The sequence below is a fragment of the Aspergillus pseudodeflectus genome, assembly GCF_044049435.1.
Source record: "Aspergillus pseudodeflectus strain CBS 756.74 chromosome Unknown BJX68scaffold_3, whole genome shotgun sequence".
Lineage (NCBI taxonomy): Eukaryota > Fungi > Ascomycota > Eurotiomycetes > Eurotiales > Aspergillaceae > Aspergillus > Aspergillus pseudodeflectus.
In genome coordinates, this window is record NW_027263779.1 from 1,445,205 (window position 1) to 1,467,002 (window position 21,798).

A 21,798-nucleotide genomic window follows, 5' to 3' on the forward strand; every position below is an offset into this window, starting at 1 on the left:
TAGCCCGCCCTCCCTACGCCTGGTAGCGCGCTTACTGTCTGTCCCGCCATACCCCGCCTCGACAGACGAACGAACTCTTTCCCCTCAGCACCTCTCAAATCCTCACGTTGCATCCACTCGAGAACGTTAACGTCAACGAAACCTCAATAATGGCTGTCCGCGCTCAATTCGAGAACTCCAATGAGTCTGTTGCCGACGTTCCACTTTTTCAAGCCTTTACCCGGACTAACCTCATACTAGAGTCGGTGTCTTTTCACGCCTGACAAACTCATATGCCCTCGTGGCTATCGGAGCTTCGGAAAACTTTTACAGGTACTTTCCCCTGGGAATGAAAGGGTTAGCTCGGAATGGGTAATGTTCTGACGATGAGCAGTGTATTCGAAGCCGAACTCCAAGACGTCATCCCCATCTGCCATGCTACCATCGCCGGAACGCATATCATCGGTCGTTTAACTGCAGGGTACGAACTCCCGCACCGTCCGAGAACCAGGACATGATCATCTTGTTCATCGATCACCTTTGGACTGACGAGTATATACACGTATAGAAACCGCAAAGGACTCCTCGTCCCCACAACAACAACAGACCAAGAATTGCAACATTTGCGGAACACGCTGCCAGATACGGTAAAGATTCAACGTATAGAGGAGCGCCTGTCGGCTCTTGGAAATGTCATTTGCTGCAACGACCATGTTGCGCTGATTCATCCGGATCTTGAGCGTGAGACGGAGGAGATGTACGTACTTACCTTGCCGCTTTCTCTCCGCGAAGAAAAGCTGAAAAGAAAACAACAGAATATGAAACAAGAATGCTAACAAAAAAACAGAATCGCCGACGTTCTCGGCGTCGAAGTCTTCCGCCAAACAATCGCCGACAACGTCCTCACAGGCTCGTACATGGCCCTCTCCAACCAGGGCGGCATCGTCCACCCCAAGACCTCCATCCGTGACCAGGACGAGCTCTCCTCGCTCCTGCAGGTGCCTCTTGTCGCGGGCTCCGTCAACCGCGGTAGCCCCGTCGTCGGCGCCGGCATGGTCGTCAACGACTGGCTTGCTGTGACGGGGTTGGATACGACGGCGACGGAACTGAGTGTTATCGAGAGTGTGTTTAGGCTTGGCGAGATGGGACCCCGTGGTGTTGGACAGGGAGGCGCGAACAAGGAGAGTATCGTAGAGAGTTTTTACTAGTTTTTTCTTTTCTCTCTCTGGTTATCCTCTCTGCGGCTCTGGTTATCCCGGTTCGATTGTCGGGGACGGACACACATTCCCATGTACCTATCCACATAATGCTCGGTAGGAATGCCTTCGACATTGGTTTGAGTTGAAGTTACTGGATAAATATCAAGTCTCCGCCATTATTACCGACAATAGCTAGATGCGTAGCATTTCCAGCCAGTATAGTTCCCAGTAGAGTTGTCAAAAAAAAAGTGGCTTCTGGACTACGGGTCGGAGACTCGGCATAGTATTGAACGGAATAATTGGCTGTACGTATGCCATGTTCGTGATAGCTGTCATATCGACGCTCGCTCTCGCGACTAACTAAATAATAAATACATGTACATGAGGCATTAAACTCTAGATATGTAAAGTAGAAGCGAAAAAGGAATCAGAGACAAGAAGCGAAAGAGAAGGTGAGAAGTAGATTGGATCAAAACCACAAAAGGTGGAACCATAAGGGGGGTTGACCCAAGCTGGGTAGGTAAGAACAAAAAGGAGCTGAGATCCATGTGCAACATTATAGTCATCATGTGTCTTTCTAGTCCGTTTGCCTTCGAAACATTCGAGTGGGGTTTCGAAGGTTGGACGCAGGCGATCTCTGCGACAGACGACTGATCGCCGTGCAGGAATCATATTCGTTAACTCAAATCATGCATCAGAACATCAATGAGGCGGTCGAAAAGGACGTCTGGGAGGGAAAAGATTATTAATATGTCCAGAAAGGAATGTTCTCCGCTGCTCCGTGCGATATAATGGAGCATCTGCATGCGGATAGGGCAGGCCAAATCATATCTATCTTCGAAGTTCCAAAACATAGACGGGGATCTCCATTAGAAATGACAGCCATAAATATGAGAAATCATAATCGCAATTGTACCACGTCGTGAGAAAAGGAAAAAAAAAATAGAAAAGTATAGAGATCAAGTCGAATTGTCCGAGTGAATAGTCGAATATGAAAGTTCAGGCATGGTAAAACAAGAACATATTGGAGCAGAGACCGGTATATGCGCGCAGGAGTATGCATTAATCATGGCGTTTCTTTTCCTTGTAGGAAAGACGTAATTCGTGTTGATACTTTGGCTGCGCGAGGGGGTGAAACCATGCTATCTATCGCTAGTAATCGATGGTGTGACTCATTCATCGTATCGCGTTGAAATAGGAAAAAATAATAAGGGTGCCGTTACTGCTGTGCGATGAAAGGACGTCATTCGGGTCGTTTCTCTGCCGTAGTGGTTAAAGGAACTGGGAGGTCAGGAGTAGGAGGTTCATCTGGGCGTCGAGGGGGTGGATGGACGATACTTCGTCGGCTGCTGTCCGTAAAGGGATTTCGGTCGGGTGGTAAGGTTTCATAGGGTCGGTCGCTAGGTTCTATGCGTGGCATTGTCTCCCTATGGCCAAGTTGTAATGCCTGCGGCGAAGGAAGCGTCTGTCTAATGCCGGTGGGGAGTGGTAATTCTCGCAGTGTCGGTCCCAATTCACGGCCAGATATATCTCTCAGCCTCTCCTCGTCGCTTGGTCCCATCATTGACATCGGCCCCAGCGGTGGCGGCACATAACGCGTTTCCTGTGATACGTTGGGAGGCGGAGGCCGACTGCTTGTTTGACTCGGATAAGCTGGTCCAGCTAGTTCAATGCCAGATGGACTTGTTGGCGTTGATGGGATCTTCACTTTATGAGGGCCAGATCGTCGTAGAGGTGGATATGTCTCCCCGCGGGCTTCAGCAGCTGCTTTGCGTCGCTCGGATTCAGCTTTGCTTGGCCGGCCACGTTTCCGTGGGGGCTCGCCTCGAGTTGTAACACCCCCTATGCCTGGAGAAAGTATTGCGGACGCGCCGCTCTCACTGCTGTAAGAGGCGGTACTGGCAGGTATACGGGGTTGGATCTCACGTGGAGCAGGCGCAAGAGGCCGTTTCTCTGCTGAGAATATAGCCCGCTTTCGTACATTACTCCCTGGGTCTATGGGAGCCATTTGCTGCAGCGGCGGCACGTACCCATGGCGCTGTGGAGGGACTGGTGCCGTCCCTAGGTGAACCGGAGGAGGCAGTTCCTGAAACATATTTTGGAATGCTGATTGGCAGGAATTGAGCGAACGACCTGGACAGAACCTATTTAGCCGGAGTTCAGACAACAGTTGCAGGGTCGAAAATAGGTCCGGCCCGTTTGTAAAGGAGAAGTCCGTCTGTACCTGAAGGAAGAGGAATATCACCCCAAGCTGGCCGGATATTCATGTCCTTGATCATCTTCACGAAGGTTTGAGATGGAACTCCTGCCTTCTTCATGATTTCAAAAATTAGGGCATACTAAACATTCAGTTAGCTTCTGCAATGCAGCCCGAGGGGCAGCAGCCTTGAGGATATTGGTCATGTACCTTCTCCTCCTCAGTCCATGGCTTTTCCCGTTGATTCGACATCTCCAGCACACCATGGAAGCCAGATATTCCCCCGGCTGAGCCTCAAGAGACAAATCAGACCAGTAGAGCCACGATGAGATATACCGTCAGATCAAGTTTAACCGTAGATATGGAGAGCAGCCGTCCAGTGAGCAAACAACAGTACGGACAACAGGAGTCGCGTGGTCCGCGAGTACAGACAGGATTGATGGTTGGACAACGGAGATGATTCGAGGGCACAATTAGCACAGCAACAGTGAGTGTGACTAAGACTAAGAAAGGGGATATTCAAGAGACAACCATAGGAGAATCAAAAGAAGAATAACCACAGAGCCTCCCAAACAGAATAATGCGTCTACACCAGTGTATAAACACGTGGTAGCTCAAAAAGGAATCAAAAGTGGGCTGGCGACGCGACAAATGAAGACACGGCGAGACGTCAACAATCCAAACAAAGAGTGAACAGTGAAGAAGAGGGGAAGGGGGCAACTATTATGCACTCGACAGTATACATTGAAGGCCAGGGCGGGGGTCAACGAAGGGAGTGAGACTCATAGAGGGTCTTGGATGCTTAACGTCCTGCAGATGGTCGAAAGGTAGGAACGGAACGGTCAACTATGGAGATAAGATGTTCAAGCGCGGATACCAGATGGGTCAAGTTGCAGTTACTCCTATGCTTCAGACCAAGCCGACGAAGCAAGACTGATGGCGTCCAGGGTTCAAGGGTACAAAAAATGGACTAGAAACAACGATAGGAAACAATGTGGATCGTGACCCTGACCTGGGGAGGGAACAGGGAAGCTGTCGTTGCTGGAGATCGAATCGAAGTCAAGAAGGTGCACTTTCAACGATGCACATTGCCACCAAACTCAAACGGACGTATGAATGGAATTGGAAAAGGAAGAAAAGAAAGAATAATGATGGGGTGCGAAAAGAGAGAGAGAATGAGGGAACGATAGATGGAGGAGAGACAAGTGACACTCTCTCTCTGCCCCAGGAACTTTTTTTGGCTGGCCAAACGGACTCTCAACTCGGAATTGCGCAGGACAGGACCAGGACGGAGCTCACCAGCATGTGTCCGAGCGGCGAGAGGAAAGCTGCAGGGACTGTCGACCTGTTCTCGTTCGCCTCTGCTGTCTCCAGAGTCGGGGGTTGAAGGAGCCACGGGGAAAACAAGACAAGACTTCTCGGAGAAGAGTAAACAGGAAGAATAAGAAAAGAAAAAGAAAATAAAGTCTGCGGAACCAACCAGGCTAGGGTGGATCAGGCCGTGTTCAACCTAGAAGAGAATAGTGTTTCAGCAACGATGGTTTCAGATGATTCCAAGCGCCCACGCGCCTTCTGCAACGAGGAGAAAAGGATGCGCGAAGAAAGCAAACACTGCTCCCATACAAAGAAAAGGGGCACGAGGGAGCGCTGGGTATCCAAGCAAGGATCTGGAGGGACTAGGAGGGACGCGAATAAGGAGGAGAAAGAAAAAAAGGGCTAACAGATGCACAGAGATGGGAAACGCGCTGGAAGCTGGACGGGGTAGAGGAGCAGGGGGGTCAGAACAACAGCTGCGGCTACTGTTGTACTCCCTGACTACGGAATCAGAACGGGGAAGGGAAAAATGGGAGTAAAAAAAGAAATATTATACAAAGCTAAACGCGGGAAAATTCTAAATGATTAAATCAAACAGAATGCAACGACGGACACAGCACAAAAAAGAAAGAAGGGACAGTGCACCATGGCCAGAATAGAACCGACCTCGAGAGAAGCTTGCCGCACTGCTGAAAGTCAACAACTCTCTTGCACTGTGCAGGAAGCCAACGCGGGATGTATATCATAGATGGTTGTGCGATTGGCGATAGGCGGACATTAACGCCCAAGACGTTGGGTCAACCGAGGGGAAAAGAGAGAGTATTGTTGTTTTGGAATTGAGACCTGGTCAGGGAGAGCGAGGTTCGGGGCCAGCTCCCGGATGGAGGTAGCGCGGGCGATCCATCCCGACGCCAACTCCTTTTTCTGCATGGTTTTATTATTAGCGATGATTGCTGTGCTCCATCTGGACACAGTTACAGTTAATGCAGCGTCGTGCCTTGGCCCTATTGAAGATAGCGGGAATGCAGCCACTTGATGACTGGCAGAAAATGACGGCGGCGGAGGCAGTTGATAACCGCAGAGTGGGGTTGAGGGCTCCGCAATAGGCGCAGGCGAGACCAAAATCCTGAGGGCTTGGAGAGGGTCGACAATAATAATCCAGGAATCATATAGAACCGCGCCCAGTTCCCCAGCCGCGGGTTCTGGTTGGTCCAGATGGTAGCTCAAAGTCGTTGGAGCGGGGAGTTGAGGCAAAACTGGAACAGGTGCGAGCCCGTATCATAAGAGGCCAGCCCAATAATAAGGTTAAAAAGAAAATACGCCAGAGATACACCTATCAGGGGCCATATTTCCTGTTGCCCTCTTCCACCAGGCGAGTAGGATCGTCGTCCTCCGAAATTATTGTCATATGTTAAGTTCGGGAGAAGCGCCCGAGGGAGATATGTTCCAGACATCTCACTCCAGACTCAGAGTCAGAGTACGACTTCAACGGGATAACGGGGGCGAGGTTGAACGAGCCAGCAGCATCTGGCCCCCGGTGGGATGCCTGTTTTTTCCTTGCTATTATTATTATTAGTAGATTTCTTCTGAAAGAAGATTCGATCGATATTACCCAGTCAATAATACATAATAATGGTCCATGCACGAGAACCATCGGCATGCAGGAGAGGACGCCCCGCCGATTTGAATCAACCGTTCGGGAGTCGCCCGGCAGGATGCTGCTGCGGAGATCGAATTGGAGTCATGTCCATAAATTTGTGGAGAGATAGAATCGAAGTCTTTTGGAAAGTTGCTATATGATGAGCTTTGATATTGACTGTGAAGTAGAGGCAGCTAAAGATGCTGGAGAACAGCGCCTGGCTGGAACTTGACAAGGGAAGTTGAAACTTGGGAAGTCCCAATCCGTGACTTTTTGGCAGGCGGAAGCAAAGGAAGCCCCACTACCCTCTCAGGTACCCGTCAGGATTCAGGAATCAGGAATCAGACCCAGTCCACGGTCACGCTTGTAATAATTAGATCCTCCTGGTTACGACGTCTGGCCTGGGGCATCATGGTTCCAGGGACCAGGAATACTGGATGAAGCGGTTGATCGGCCTTCTCTATGTCGCATGATGGAATATTTTGATCCAGTTGTTTCGAGTGTCATGCAGTCGCTGGGAGACATCAAGATTTAGTAGAGTCTATCGAGGTTCTGCAAGACCACTCTTGGGCGACCACGTATTATTCCGAGGTACGTATTATTTCAATCTATCTATTTATTTTAAGTTTCCCCTGATCAGCAGCACTTCCAAGGTTCAATAAATCGACATCTGGCCCTGGCTGTTCGAGGCAACACCCGTTCATGCACGGAACTCCATCTGGATTGGCGATTCTTCTTCGTTCTTCCGTTCTTCTGCGCTTCTGGACATCTCAAACACTCGGCTCAACTAAAGCAAGCCCGTCGTTTCTTGAACAAAGCCATTCAGCCGTGGAGCTTCCGGAATTCCCGGTAAGTTCTCCATCAAGCGCGACGTGCTCCAAGTCTAAAGTACATACTAAAATCAAGAATCCCTCCTCCTCGGAGTAGGCCCATCTGCACCCTCACCCGCGCTCATGCAGCATCCAAAATGGAGAGCTCTTGTCCAATCGCTAACCGCCCAAATCCGCACCAACGCTCGAGAGCGGTAGAAAATTCCCCGAGTCCGTCATACCATCCTTGGTCAATCATCAATTCCCACCGTGTTCCATCTGAGTTCCCTGCATTTTGTCCCCGTGGCTTCCGGTGTAAATTCGCCTCTTCGTACATCCTGGCTGCACGTCGGGTTGCCTCGACAATTTGGCCCTCTTGTGGCCTATGATCTTCCTCTGCTGTGCATTGGATCATGAATCGGTTGGCGGGCGCTGAATCGCGCTCTCTGCCCGTTGTTGTTGTGGGATGCGCCAGATTTGCCTTAATATCGTCTCCCTTTCCTCGCTAGAAACGGCTCATCACTCCCCCGACTAAGAGGAACTTGAACGCGCTCATCTTTTTTTTACCACTCATATACCTTGACGAAAAGAATGCGATGCCATTCAAACCACAGCCCGACGCGGGTATAGTCTTACGAGTCAGGCAATCCCGAGGTCAACGTGATATGATCAGTGAGAACCTCGTTTGCAGCGATCCAACCACTTTGCAGTGCTGGGGGGATGAACAACAAAAGCGTGGACTTGTGCTAACAGATCTGGCTGACACTTGTTATGGAGTACCAATCACAGATAAGGGACTTGTAGGATCTGGGATGGTGAAATTCTGACTTCATCGGCGAAGGAAGGAAGATGTGCACAGAGTCGACATTCTCCCATCGCTTACAGCTGATATCCGCATGGCGCCAAACAATTTGGTCCGATTGACAACTCAATTCCTCGACCCAGTCCCTTCTTGACACCCATTCTTTGACTGCCCCCTTGGAGTCAAGTCCCCTCCATTAAGGCTGACTGGGCAGCGCCTCTTTGTGCGCGACGATACATAGTCTGAGGGCTGGGTCAGGAACAATATGTTGGTCAGTTGGCAGAAAGAGAACAGGGCCTTTGGAGATGAATGTACACAAGCACAGAGGGAAATAGAATAGATAGAATGCGCAGATTGAGGCGTGGTCCATTGTCCATCGTCTTCCACTATTATGTCTTGGCACCCGCGAAAACGTGGACGGAAAGAAGCTCGACAGTGACTTGAGAATCTCAAAAGTTCTTTTGCTCTTCCAATCCCTACCCCCTCCAACGTCAAACCTCTTGCTTTTGTCCTTCCTTTTCTTCTTTCTTTTCTCTCACTGCTCAACCCCCATTCCCGCGTCGTTCATTTCCGCCAACCCCTCTTCTATTGTCACGACTCCTCCGACCTCCGCCCGTTGTCTGGCACGCCGTCTTTGGCTCTTGATAGTTTTGCGCGCGCTGTCCGTGTCGTCATGTCCACTCATGACAACGCGGACCCTCAGTCAGAAACCGTCGCCGATGCAGTCACTGCAATGAAATTGGAGCCATCCGGTAATGCCACCGATGCTCCAATCTCCAACGGCGGAGGGGCCAACGAGCCCGACTCGCACGCCGCGTACCCTGTGCCCTCGACCAACGATGAGCGAGCCACGCCGTCTCTGATCAAATCGCGATCCGCATCACGAACTCCGATCAAGACGGAACCGTCTGAGATTGATGAAGGGAATCTCAAGGGGGAAGATAATGACAAGTCTAGCACTGAAAAGGTTGGAGGAGGCATTTCTGTCAAACTAGAGCCAGGGCAGCCTCCCAAGTTGGCCCGTAGCTCCTCGCAGAAGGTCGTTCCGCGACCGCCACAGCTCTTTTCACATTTGCCGGATAGTACGCGGGACGCCCAAAAGACCTTTGAGGTCATCCAGTCTTGTCAGTATGCAAATAAATACATGGGATACACGGAACACGCTATGGAATGTGATTGTACAGAAGAATGGGGTGAGTCGGCTTTTTTTTCCTATCTTGTCTGTTTCGTGCCGCCTCCTCGAACCCTTTTTTCCCTTCAATAATGAATCTGAAAATTACCTCCAATGCTTCTCGCATCGCCAGATTCTATTTTACGTACTAAGTTAACATGACTAGATTCATCCAGTTCAATAAATCGGGCTTGCGGGGAGGACTCGGATTGTATAAACCGCGCAACAAAGATCGAATGCATGAGCGATTGTGGATGTGGCCCTGACTGCCAGAATCAACGGTTTCAGCGCAGGGAATATGCCCGCGTGGCAGTCATCAAGACCGAGAAAAAAGGCTATGGGCTCCGCGCGGAAGAAGATCTACGACCGCATCAGTTCATCTATGAGTATGTGGGTGAAGTTATTAATGAGGGACCATTTCACCGCCGCATGAGACAATACGATGAAGAAGGGATCAAGCATTTCTACTTCATGTCTCTCAGCAAGGGCGAATTTGTGGATGCCACCAAGAAAGGCAACCTCGGCCGTTTCTGTAACCATTCTTGCAATCCCAACTGCTATGTGGACAAGTGGGTGGTTGGAGAGAAACTCCGCATGGGTATATTCGCCGAACGACACATTCAGGCCGGAGAGGAGCTAGTGTTCAATTACAACGTGGATCGATACGGCGCAGACCCTCAGCCTTGTTACTGCGCCGAGCCCAACTGCACAGGTTTCATTGGTGGGAGAACACAGACGGAACGTGCTACTAAATTGTCAAATGCGACCATTGAAGCTCTGGGTATTGACGATGCAGAAGGATGGGATACTGCGGTAGCGAAGCGGCCTCGGAAGAAGAAGATGGGTGAGGATGATGAAGAGTATGTGGACAGCGTACAACCAAAGTCTCTGGACGAAAATGGTGTTACGAAGGTTATGGCAGCTCTGATGCAGTGCAAGGAGAAATGGATTGCTGTCAAACTTCTCGGGCGCATCCAGCGTTGCGAGGATGAGCGGGTGCGCAATCGTGTGGTGAAGATGCACGGCTACCAAATTCTCAATTCGCAGTTGGCCATGTGGAAGGATGATTTCAACGTTGTATTGCAGATTCTGGACATCTTGGACAAATTTCCCCGTCTGACGCGGAACAAGATCATCGACTCCAAAATCGAGTCGACAATCCGACCACTAGCCAATTGCGGGAATGAAGGAGTTGAACAAAAAGCGGCCAGCCTCCTGCAAGTCTGGTCGACTCTGGAAGTCGGGTATCGTATTCCGCGCATGAAACGGGATCCGAATGCTTCCACGCCGGCTGTAAGCCAGTTCCAGCGACGGGAGAATGTGACCGACGAGCGACGGCACCGGTCAAAATCGCGATCGCGGTCGCGATCCATCGAGGCACCCCGTGGGCCAGCCGCGCAGAAACGAGGTGGCGGGCCTGGCCCAAGAAACCCGCCTCAACACCACGGCACTCGGCCATTCCGTCAGCGGTTTCAACCCCTGCCGCAAGGATGGTTTGCCGCGGAATCCAACGGCCGCAAATACTACTACTCGGCTCAAGGAGATACCACCTGGACTCGGCCAACGAAGCCGGCTCCTCAGCCGCCACCTCCGCCGAAAGAGTCAAGAGACAAGGCCTTGCAGGATATCATCGATGGTATCATGAATGCGAAGGAGCAGACGCCCAAGGAGAAGACAGGCACGCCTCTGACTCCTCAACCGTCCAAGCCGGCGGCTGAAGGGAGAGACCAACAGGAAAAGTGGAAAAGCTACAGCGAGGAGAAGCAAAAGAAGCTCTATGAAAACACGGTAAGTCTTGTCATTTTGGTACTGGAACAGCTATCTTGATTATTGCTGATTTGATTGATATAGCTGTATCCGCATGTGAAGTATGTCGTCGACAAGTTCAAACACAAGCTTCCCAAGGATGACCTCAAGCGATATGCCAAAGATGTAAGCAGAGGCCCCTGTTTTGGTCTGCGATAATTGACAAAGTACAGGTCGCCAAAAAGTTGGTCAACTCAGACTTTAAGAACAACCGCGTCGCAGATCCCACGAAAATCGACGAAAAACAGCAAAAGAAGGTGAAAAATTTCTGCAAAGAGTTCTTCGACAAAGCTGTCGCCAAGCACCAAGCTCATGAACAGCGCAAAGCGGAGAAGCTTGCAAAGGGAGGCGGCGATGAGACCCCGGACGTGAAGATGTCAGACGACGAAGGCAGCACCGAAAAGGGCGGAACTGGCGGTCTCAAACGAAAGCGGGACGAGCTCAGCGTTGGGGATGGAAACACGCCCGATGATTCCACGCCGAATTCGTTGACGAAACGCCAACGATCTTTTAGTCCTCTGCCGCCACCTCCGCCGGCCATCAGCCCCGACGATGACGCGAGCCTAAGAAGTGACCCTGAAGGCGATGGTGAGGGCGAAGCCGACGAGGTCGTCCTCGTCAGGAATCCAACACCACCTCCGCCGCCGCCGCCTCCTCCGCAAGATGACACCGAACTCCCAGACGCAGACGCAGACGCAGACACGAATGGGAACGAGCACGAGGATTTTGAGGGCTATACAGACATGAACCAACCGCACCGAACTCAAATTGGCATCGAGGGAAATGTGTGATCCATTTCCTCACTCGTTCTCGCCCTGTTCTTTTACACTTCTCTTCTTTATCCTCCTCGAATCTCGATATTACTGCCAAAGTAACGGATAAGGGGAACTTAATCAGGTTTTTTTTGGGACGGTTCGGGTCGGGTCAGCATTGCATGCATGGGGTTTGGGAGTTTTCATCTTCGTGCGCACGCAGCTTGATTTCCTAATAAGTATCATCGTCATCTGTTTCTTTTCAAATACCCATCCCATTCCAGTCCCGTTGACTTCAATCGCTTTATTTAGTTTGGGGCTACAATCTCGCACAGTGCCGTTAAACTCGACCCCAAAAAATGATCTGCCACGGATATCAAGCATCTCAGGTACCAAGAGCAAGGAAGGCGTTGGTTTGCAGAGCTTTTTTTTTTTCTCATTTCTTGTATAATTAGCTACTAATTATTAGCACTACCATAGTCTTGGTAGGGCGCCTACACCTTCATACTAGTATATACTAGTAGGTCACAGGTGCCTGGTTTATCTCTCGTGGAAGACAAAATGGCGGTTCATTTCTTTCCTTCTACTATTTGTACTTCTATTAGTTAGTAAGACCTAGAACATACCTAGGTACTTAGTAGTAGCGTGGTCTTATTCCAGTCTGTGCCCAAAAGGGAACGAACGGACTGTAGTGTTCCTTCGTTCATTTGTTTCAGAGCTCCGGTCATGCGGCCGCTAGGAGCATGCTCTCTTCTTCTAAGGTCATATTCGTCATCATATTCTGTAAACCTACGGTACTTGGGGCTTGCGCACATTTGATACGTTATAGTACTGATTTAGGGAGCTTCCAGAGTACTAGATACTGCTAATTCTACGGCAGCGCTAAGCTCGCAACCTACTAGGTATAGCCACTAACCTCGCGAGGCATCAACTTGGGGTATTCATTCCAGTGTACATAGTATGGTATCTAGATAAATGAAATCCTCCGGACATTCAACTGTGCTTGACACGGCCAAGTAGGTTGCGTAACCTTGATCTCTGGCCCTCCGGGGAAGATGATTCCGAGGCAATTGTGGTACCTGAGACTACGACGGATGTTGTCGATGTCGTGGGTTCTTCCGGACTCGGCGTAACAGTCAATGGCGGCGAGGACGCTGTAACCGGCTGCGAGGGGGCAACGGTGCTGGACTCCCGGCTCTGACCTTGATCCTGATCCTCGCCCTGCGCGGCTTGTTCTTGCTTCTTTCGATCCAGCTCTAGCTGCGCCCTGATGATTCCCACTGCGGAGCCGAAGCTCTGCGTTTGTGGGATCGTGACCTTTCGGCCGATTCCTAGCGCGGGCTCGCTCATTGTTGTTTCGCGCACGAGCTTCATGAGTTCGTCCTTCCCGTCGACGCGCCGCGTTAGGTATACCATTGGCACGGCGCGTGTGGTAGTGTGGGCTCTGATGCGTTCGACTTCTTGGCGGTAGGCTGTCTCGTAGATGTCAAAGTCGGCAGCGCCCGGGGATTCGCTGACCATCGGGTAGGAGACGTCCGACTGGTCTGCGCCGGGGGTTTCCGAGTCGTCTGGTTCGAGAATCATGGATGGGCCGCCAGTGTTGCTGGGATCTGGGATGTTTGAGCCTGTAAAGGTTGAAGGGCCGATGAATAGGAAGGGGCAATCTTCTTCGAGGGGATCTCGGGCGTGGCCTCGGGTTCCTTCGATGCTGCGCTTGGTGGTGGTTGAGCTAGCCCGGGACAAGGGGACTTGTGGAGATGGCGAGTTCTCGTCGCCAACAGACTCATCTTTCATCTTCAAGCTCCAATTTGAGCCCGATTCTTTCTTTTCTGGCTTGGTCCAGAGGCCAGTGATCCCAACCGGAGAATCACTGTTGCCTAGCGATGAGTTGGGGGCGCCCGGTTTTTGTTGATGATACCCTTTGAGGACGTAATCACGCTCGAGGGCTTTTCGATTGTATGTGTTCAAGCTTTGACTCTTGTTGGAACTGGTCATGCTAGGCAGAGAGACGCTTTCCTCTGGATCCATTTCCATCGGAGGCTCAACAAAGCGGCCCTCGTACTCCTGACCGAGAATGCTTTGCATCGGTGGTTCAGCCCTGCCTGGGCCGAGAAGGCCTTTGAACTTCTTTACTGCTTTCACCTGCACACATTGTTAAGCTTGCCCCAATCAAAAGCATCCAGGTACATACCACTGCTAAAACATTGCCAAGGCTATTTGTAATGGCGGAGTTCATTTCTTCTTCAGTAGGAAGCCCAACAATTTCTGCTGTGTTTTCGGCCTTTGACAGCAGAGGATCCATGCCATTTTTTGTTACCCATGGGTGTTCCTAGTTTGGTTGTTAGACCAGCAAGTCGGTGAATAGGGCGACACCACCTACACGCAGCTCATCCATCTGTATTCTTCTCGCCGGGTCCTTTTCTAGTATCCGCGATATCATGTCCTTGAAGCTTTCGTCAAGTTCCCCTTCACAAACAAGTGGGTCGTTCTTTATGGCCTCGTAGAGTTCGAAAATACTTTGCTTCTCGAATGGAAGCCTACCGTATCGTAGACAGTACAAGGTCACACCCATGGACCATATATCGGCTGCCTTTCCCGAGACGTCGCCATGCTTGACGACACATAGCTCAGGTGGCAAAAAGGCAGGCGAACCCGCGGACTTGGCCGTAAACATATCAGAGTCCTTTTCGAACATCTCTGAGACTCCAAAGTCCACAACTTTGAGGACATCCTCGCTAGTTACCAAGCAGTTGTCTGGTTTGATGTCTCGGTGCACGATGCCCTGCGCATGAAGGTACTCGATTCCCAGGATTAGGTCACGGAACCAACAACGGCAGCGCTCGTCGTCGTACGGATCCGCTCTTTCCTCGAGGCCGACTTTCATGACCACTCCTTTCTTGCACATCTCCATGACCATGTACAAAGAGTCCTGCGATGGGTCATCCAGGACTTCTATCAGCGACACCAGGTTATTATGGTGCAGCTTCTTCATGATGGCGATTTCCTCTCTGATCAGGTACAGAGCATTCAACTTTTCCTCGTCTCCAATGCCGGCTCCCTGTCGGTGGAGGGGAGAATTGAAGCCATCGGCCGAACGCTTGGGACCTCGAGATCGCCGCAAAAGGTGCGACTTTGCGCGCTTTCTTAGGCGTGTTTTTGAGAATTCTTTAACAGCCTAATATTGGTCAGCGTGGCACATGCACCTCGAAGCATGCACAAGTAAAGAATTCCGCACGTATTCGTTCCCATATTGATCGACTGCTACATGAACGGCTCCGAATGACCCGCGGCCAATCTCCTGTCTGATCACATATTGGTTGATTCTGTGTTCAGCAGTGCCGTCATCTTGGCTGAGAGTGTACTGAGATCGAGCATTGAGTGTTTCCTTATCAATTGCGTCAATAATTGTTCTAGTGAGGTGAAATTAGTACTTACCTTTACCGGACGCCGGGCTATCGGGTTGCGGCGGTGGTGTCTCTGCGGGCTTTCGAAGGATGGGGTTGACCTTCAGAACTTAGTTATTGTTGCCTAGACGTCCCTTGAAACGAGTAGGTATTGTTCAATGTAATGGAAGTTTTTTTTGGGGAACCTACGCATAGCGGGCGGGAGATGGACGGGGAGGAGGATCTGGACGGGCAGCAGACCCTTGACTAGCATCCTGTTCCAGAGAGCTAGCACTCTCGTTGGCCATCGATTATTGACGCAACAGACAGCAGAAAGCCAGCGGTGAGGGAAGAGAACACAGCAGGTGTAGCAGTCACGCTATTCTTCGAGAGCCCGAGGAGAAAGGGTCTTGAAATCCGGTTGCCTGGTCAGATAATGTGGGGGAAGACCGCTGGTGGAGGGGCAGCGCGATCCAGATAAGAGAGCCACTCACCGCGTGGAGGACTGAGCTTGGTGAGCTAATGGGGGTTTCGCTGGTGCTGAAAGGCGAGAGCTGTCAGGGCGAGGCGAGAGAGGGGTCAAAAGTTGAAGAGCGCGATAAAGATGAAATCTCATGAAATGCTTCGACAATCCAAACAACCATCAAAGCAACACCTATATTTAGAACATCCTCCGCTCTTCCACGGCTTCTCCGCCAAATGTTCTGTCACTCCAACAATTCTCCGGTCGATCAAATCATCAAAGTGCTCTCCTCTCAGCTGAACGACAATTGTAAACAGTCGCTGTTCACCGCCCACTGCTATACCGCATCATCCGCTGTTAACTGTTCAGGGGGCACCTCCTCGCCGACTCGCAATTGAACTCAGCCTGGTCGAGCGATTCTCTGACGTGTCAGCATCAACGCGATGACTGTGTATTCCTTTTACATCTTCGACCGCCACGGTAAGCCGGAATTGCTTCTTCCGTTTTAAACCAATTGCTAATCTCTAGCAATCTCTAGCTGAGTGCATATACAAGCGACGCTGGCTCCCCCGACCTGCCTCGATCACCGGCAAATCACCGCGACCTGTCTCCGATACCCCAACGGTAGCCAACGGGCTAACAAGCGTTTCCGGCCCTTCTACACGATCGCAGGACGACGATGCGAAGCTAATATTCGGGACCGTATTCTCTCTTCGAAATATGGCGCGGAAACTGGGAGGAGAGGACGACAAGTGAGCTTTTCGATCAGTCTGCTATGGCCGTGTGATGATAACAAAGGCCAATTCCAGCTTCGTCACGTACCGCACGAGCCAATATAAGCTTCACTACTACGAGACTCCTACCAACATCAAGTTCGTGATGCTCACGGATACCAAGAGTCCAAATATGCGGGTTGCTCTGCAGCAGATCTATATCAATCTTTACGTGGAATATGGTAGGTCTGATGAGTGGTCTCTGAGTGGCGGTGCTAATTCGGCTTGAACAGTCGTCAAGAATCCGCTATCCCCGGTTGAGCACCCGGGTGGTGTCGGCGTGAATAATGAACTGTTTGAGCAATCATTAGAACAGTTTGTGGTACGTTCTTATCGACCTTATCGAAGAATATGTCCTGACACCACACAGACCAAGGTCCTTGCTTAAACCACGTATTGGGAATACAAACGATTCAGCCCTCCGAACTTGGCCGGAAATGGACCGGGACGGGTCTTTTGAGTCTCAAAAAGCCATCACTGAGCCGCCATCGCAAACGGTTTGAACCGACAGCCATCGGCCTCTCCCGGTACGCTAGCAGTGTTGGGCCGCGAAAGTCCAATAGCAGGGATGACGCCTCAAGCTCCTGCTACCGGACAACCAGTGGCCGGTAATCCTATGCTTAGGATCAGGACTGGTCGTCCTTTATGAAGAGAGCTACAGTAGCCCTCTGGCTACGCTTAGACATGAGAAGCACTACTGCCTTATAATCAAGCATCGAAGAGAATATCCATATAACGAACAATCAATGAGAACATGACATATCATACATTTTCTTCAAATATTCACAGCACAATACAAACCAAATACTCCAATAGTCCCCTTGCAGCTTATTGAAAGACCAAACTCAGATGACTCTCCTAGTATCAGACTGCCCAGTCTCCTCCACCTCAGCAGGCAAATCATCCTCATCAGGACCCTCGTTGTACCCGCCTTTATACCTTGGCTTCGCATGACGCAGTCCACCTTTCATTATATTCGACTTATCAATCGCCTCGCGCTCATCGCGTTCTGACAAGAAAATCGGACATTAGCCCTTTCACAATCGACCATCGAGAGCCCAGGCCGGGAAAAATAAAAGTGAGAAGGGGAGGTATACCAAGCTGCTCCTGAGTGTTCGAGAACGGCGGCTGCATCGGATCCTCATATTCCTCTTCGTCCCTCTGAACAGGAACCCCCATGGAGAACTTCCCGCCCTCGCCTGACTCGTACGCGTAGCTATTATCATAGTAGTCGCCGGAGACGGGGGCGTCGGCATCGTTCTCGCGCTCGTAGGCGTCTTCAGCTTGACGTTCGGCGCGGTTCGACATCTTGGTTATGGTTTCTCTTTGGCTTGGGTTGTGTAGAAAATGAGGTAGTGAGTAGGTAGTAGGTAAAATTTTCATTGTTTCGGGGCGTCATAATCTCATGGGATCTATATATACGTTCTGGATCAAGAGGTATGAGGCTATATTGACCTCAGGCAGCCGACGTCAGGGTTGTGTCAAAAGTGTATGACATATGCGGGTGGGTGAACCATTGGAACTGGTGCTGGGAGGGGGTAATTGACACGAAGTATAGGCGCTCTTGGTTTAGTCTTGAGATGGTCTGATTGATCTGGATAGTTGTTGGTAGATGCACGTGGTTGACTATTGCGTTTGTGGTTTGGGAAAATGATACTGGAGGATGACCTCAGACTACCTCGTTGAGTTCGGGTTATTATTATCTCCACATGAATGTTCTTATTATAATGTATTTCAAGGTAGCTTTAAATTTTCGCTGAAAGAATTGCATATCTTTCTTGTGTACACACACAGGTATCTAGATACTATCTATAAGATACCTATCCCATTGCCTTTACCAACAAAATATACTACTAGTATTCTGTAGACATGAAGATCCACAAAGAAAAGGGAGGGAAAAGCCAAGAAAAGCCTTAATCGCTGCAACCTCACCAATAAGATGCTCACTGAACACGTTGTATGATTTAAAGGAGCGAGCAACATCATTTCAGGATTGCGCCCGAGGGCCGGTGGGTCGTGCTAAGTTGATAATGCAGAGTATACAGGCAGGACTATACATGGGACATATGCAGCAATCAGATCAGTTCCTATTTCCGTACATGCAACCGAGCTGCTCCTGCTCGTCCAGCTGCATGCAGGGTAAAGAGCTAGGGGGTAGAGACAGATAGACAAAGGGCTGGGTTGGATGGAAAGTTTTGCCTCCAATGATACAGTCTCACGATTGGATATTATAATTTCTCGAAGGACGAGCAGGTTGATTCCGTCTCTCAATCTCTCTCAAGGTGAAGATTAGTCCGAGCGTCCGTGTGTTGTGCTGAAATTGTTCGCCTTTGGCCTAACTACTATCTTGGCCCGAGAGGAGAGCCGAAGCTTGAACCGTTGAAACGGGCATATTGTTGGCTGTTCCGATTTTATTCGTTCAGGGTGGTTCCATCTCTCGTCCCTCACCTCCACTTTAGGCTCCAGGTTTCTGTGGACTCCAGAGTGTAAATTTGAGAAATCGAGGGAAAGCTGGAATAATGCATGGTCGCGTCGTGTTGAGTAAGTCGGCTCGTCGCCGAGACTCACTCACCGTCAGTTCATCACATTAGTCAGGCTATTCGCATCCCACATCTCCATTCCTACTTGGAGCTGAATGCGTGGTTTGATCCTTCGGCTGGGACCAATCGCTCAACCTGCGGTCGCGAGTTCTCGAAGAAAAGACGAGCTTGAGCTGCCAAAAACAACCAAGCCAGGAAAGACACGGAGATACTTGTTGGTGCATATAGCAGAGCAACCGAGGACTCCAAAGTCCATTCGCCAGCTTGGCGAGAACCTAGGATAGACGATATCGGCGCGTGGTGTTTCGGCATGGATTTACCATTCTGGCAAGTGGTCGGCAAATCCTGGGCCTTAGGCGGTGTTTTAAGGTGTGGTACTTTGCAATGCTGCGCTGGACGGACCAAGGGGTCAAACCCTATGCCAGATCCCTGATATTATATAGTAAGGCCCATCTGGTTGGCTCGCTTTCCTGGTTCCTCGAATTAACGTGCCACTTCTTTATGTGGTCACGCGTCACTGCGGGCGTTGGATAATGCAAATTGTCATCGCCGTCGACGGCTCCTCTCTGGCGGAGGAGCGGAGGCAACTGGAAAGCTCAAGAGAAGGCCTCTGTTTCTTTGTGATGCCAAGCTGACAATTGGCTTTTCATGGCACTACCGAGTATATGCATATGCAGTGAGAGCCAGGGTGCGGATCCTCAGTCCAAGAGTCCAAGACAAGGGAGCTCATCGCCTCCGTCTTGACTTTGCAAATGACAAGGTGCTGAACCATGAACCGTGCGGACTCGAAGCTGTCCACGTCTGCAGCTTCAAAAGACTTCGTCCGAGAATCCTTTTCCAGCACAGTCCAATCCGTCCTGTACGACCCACTCCACGCATCGTGGTCCAAAAGTAAGAAATCTCCAACTAAACCCGTCTGGTCGACACCACTTCTTTGCTTTTGTCCTTCGATCTTCATTTGCCTCCGTTTTATTGGCCCAGAAAAATCCCTCGTGTTAATCTGCAATGCTCCATCCCGGCCTTATCGACGTTCTTTCCATGCATCAGGACGGTCACTCTTTACGAAACAAGTACCTCTCCCAACAGTATGGGACGAAAGCGTGGAAGTGTTCCAATATGCACGGAAATGAATTTGGTGTCCAGCGAGCCTTCGTTGCACAACAGCATGGCATCTCCGCGGTGACCAGCTGCCCTTTGTTTCCCCCCTCAAGATCCTGCGGGACGGACTAACGGCCGAGGTCTGGGGAATTTACTCGACCTCATCCGTATGGAGTAAGCTGGAAACGGAAGACTTGAGTGGTGTTTGAACCAACAACGACACCTCTTGTCGAGCAGCACATACATATCCACCATCCCATCCCGGCAGCATACCGGAATCGAGTATCGACCGTCAACGCCAAAACTATAGACAGAGTGGGTTGAGCCAACCACATGGAATCACTGTCCGCTCGTTGGAAATCTTCATGAGAAAAATTGCCTGTTTTGGTTGAGATTGGGATGCTTCATGATCGACCGCAAGGGCATCAACTGCTCCTCTGACACATGCGATCCCCACACGGATCCCCAGCCCAAGAGAGACAGGCGCGTCGCTCAAACTCTCCGCATCCATCGCCTTTCGTCCGCTGGCAAAGCCCATGATCTATTTGATCACACAAACTCACCTGAAGCAGGCATCATCTACAGTACCCTAATGAGTCGAAGAGAAGCGAACGCTGCCCATCATGAGGTAATTGAGCTGTCCAATAGCAGCCATAGCATCTTTGCATACTCTCGAGTCAAACAAATCTTAAGAACGGCTCCCACGTAGCTAGCACTAAAGTACTCTGTACTTGGCGCATCCGCGGGTATCTGTTGCTTGCAGACGGAAGAAGAAAAGACAAGGCTAGTACAGAGCTAGCCACTACTGTTGGTGTAATGGATCCTATACGAGCGGACCTTGGAAGCGAAGGAGGAGATGAGTCGACCCCTCCATCTGGTGTAACAATTACACTCAGCTCCTTTGAGGCTATCTACCCCTCAAATGTCTCGAGGGAGATAGCTTGGCGTCCAGCGTAAGACTTTCTCGGCCTGCCGCCACAATCTGTAGCTCGACAAGAGTGTTGGTTGACTGTCGATACTACTAGCGGCCATCTTCCGTGAATGCGTCTAATCAAACGCAGCGAAACCATTAGCTCCTGTAAATGATGATGTGCGGGGGACAGGATCGATCAAGGTGCACCACTCCCAATTCTGCACAGCCTCATTCCGGCTCTTAAACTCGCGAGATTGACGAAACCACCACTTCTTGGGTCCGAATCATCACAGTTGCCCTGAGATCCTTTGAAGAGAATCATGGCCTGAAGCGGACAACATCATCCGACTGGTCTTCATTCACAAAGAGCAGACTTCACGACTGGTCATTTCGCTCAACTTGCTCCGGTTAGTCAAAGAGAAATGCGCGATCGAATTACTCCATCAACCACACATCATTCGATTCGTGGTTGCTCGGAAGCGTTGGCGGACCCAGAGTTGAGTCCAAGGAACAGAGCGCTGAGTCGCTGACAGGACAAAAGCTCATCGCATGGGGGAGATGCGGAGCTTCCCGGGAGGGAAAGACCCGCGCCACCTGGTGTATTTCAGCGTCTTTGGTATGATTCAAGTTGAAGAACGGCTGGAAAGTGGTGGAAGTATGGACCACTTATTATTAATGCGCAAGCGAGCGCCACTTTTGCAGCGAGCAGCTTCTCGAGGTGAGTTGGCTTGGTTGCGAGAATGTTGGGAGCTTGATACCATTTCCTGGTCGGATGAGCTCTCATTATCACACCACCTGTGCTGGCAGCTGATGTTTTGCCGGTCGTTGGTTCCGATCATTGTCAGTTGATAGATGGGCGATGATAGAGTGATACTGCGTCGATCATCTTTGGGAAGAAGCGGCGTTGCAGGCTCCGTCGTCGCTGAAAGGCCCTCCTCTGTGTCTGTAACATACAGTCAT

General features: G+C 50.5%; 6 protein-coding genes across 6 annotated transcripts; 3 read left to right on the top strand and 3 right to left on the bottom strand.

The window, feature by feature from the left end:
• Positions 1-63: 63 nt before the first annotated feature.
• BJX68DRAFT_118327 (translation initiation factor 6) lies at positions 64-1,499 on the top strand. Its single transcript, XM_071036068.1, has 5 exons — positions 64-184; positions 241-312; positions 374-460; positions 548-736; positions 827-1,499. The coding sequence occupies exons 1-5, from the start codon at positions 150-152 to the stop codon at positions 1,185-1,187; spliced, it is 744 nt and encodes a 247-aa protein (XP_070904659.1). The 5' UTR covers positions 64-149; the 3' UTR covers positions 1,188-1,499.
• Positions 1,500-2,331: 832 nt separating this feature from the next.
• Positions 2,332-4,143, bottom strand: BJX68DRAFT_118406 (putative AT DNA binding protein). Its single transcript, XM_071036069.1, has 3 exons — positions 3,586-4,143; positions 3,403-3,517; positions 2,332-3,311 (listed from the first exon to the last, which is right to left on the bottom strand). The coding sequence occupies exons 1-3, from the start codon at positions 3,625-3,627 to the stop codon at positions 2,422-2,424; spliced, it is 1,047 nt and encodes a 348-aa protein (XP_070904660.1). The 5' UTR covers positions 3,628-4,143; the 3' UTR covers positions 2,332-2,421.
• A 4,469-nt stretch (positions 4,144-8,612) lies between these two features.
• On the top strand, positions 8,613-11,707 carry set2 (SET and WW domain protein; the record flags this gene model as incomplete). Its single annotated transcript, XM_071042581.1, has 4 exons — positions 8,613-9,132; positions 9,277-10,898; positions 10,962-11,042; positions 11,090-11,707. 4 exons carry the CDS (start codon positions 8,613-8,615, stop codon positions 11,705-11,707), a joined length of 2,841 nt encoding a protein of 946 aa, XP_070904661.1.
• A 954-nt stretch (positions 11,708-12,661) lies between these two features.
• On the bottom strand, positions 12,662-15,359 carry BJX68DRAFT_262149 (putative calcium/calmodulin dependent protein kinase; the record flags this gene model as incomplete). Its single annotated transcript, XM_071044375.1, has 6 exons — positions 12,662-13,810; positions 13,860-13,997; positions 14,049-14,843; positions 14,904-15,053; positions 15,104-15,173; positions 15,262-15,359. 6 exons carry the CDS (start codon positions 15,357-15,359, stop codon positions 12,662-12,664), a joined length of 2,400 nt encoding a protein of 799 aa, XP_070904662.1.
• A 598-nt stretch (positions 15,360-15,957) lies between these two features.
• Positions 15,958-16,675, top strand: BJX68DRAFT_262150 (TRAPP subunit BET5; the record flags this gene model as incomplete). The annotated part of the gene is made up of 5 exons (XM_071044376.1): positions 15,958-15,994; positions 16,053-16,266; positions 16,324-16,469; positions 16,521-16,609; positions 16,658-16,675. The coding sequence occupies 5 exons, from the start codon at positions 15,958-15,960 to the stop codon at positions 16,673-16,675; spliced, it is 504 nt and encodes a 167-aa protein (XP_070904663.1).
• Positions 16,676-17,132: 457 nt separating this feature from the next.
• Positions 17,133-17,595, bottom strand: BJX68DRAFT_262151 (uncharacterized protein; the record flags this gene model as incomplete). Its single annotated transcript, XM_071044377.1, has 2 exons — positions 17,133-17,296; positions 17,385-17,595. 2 exons carry the CDS (start codon positions 17,593-17,595, stop codon positions 17,133-17,135), a joined length of 375 nt encoding a protein of 124 aa, XP_070904664.1.
• Between the last annotated feature and the right edge of the window lie 4,203 nt (positions 17,596-21,798).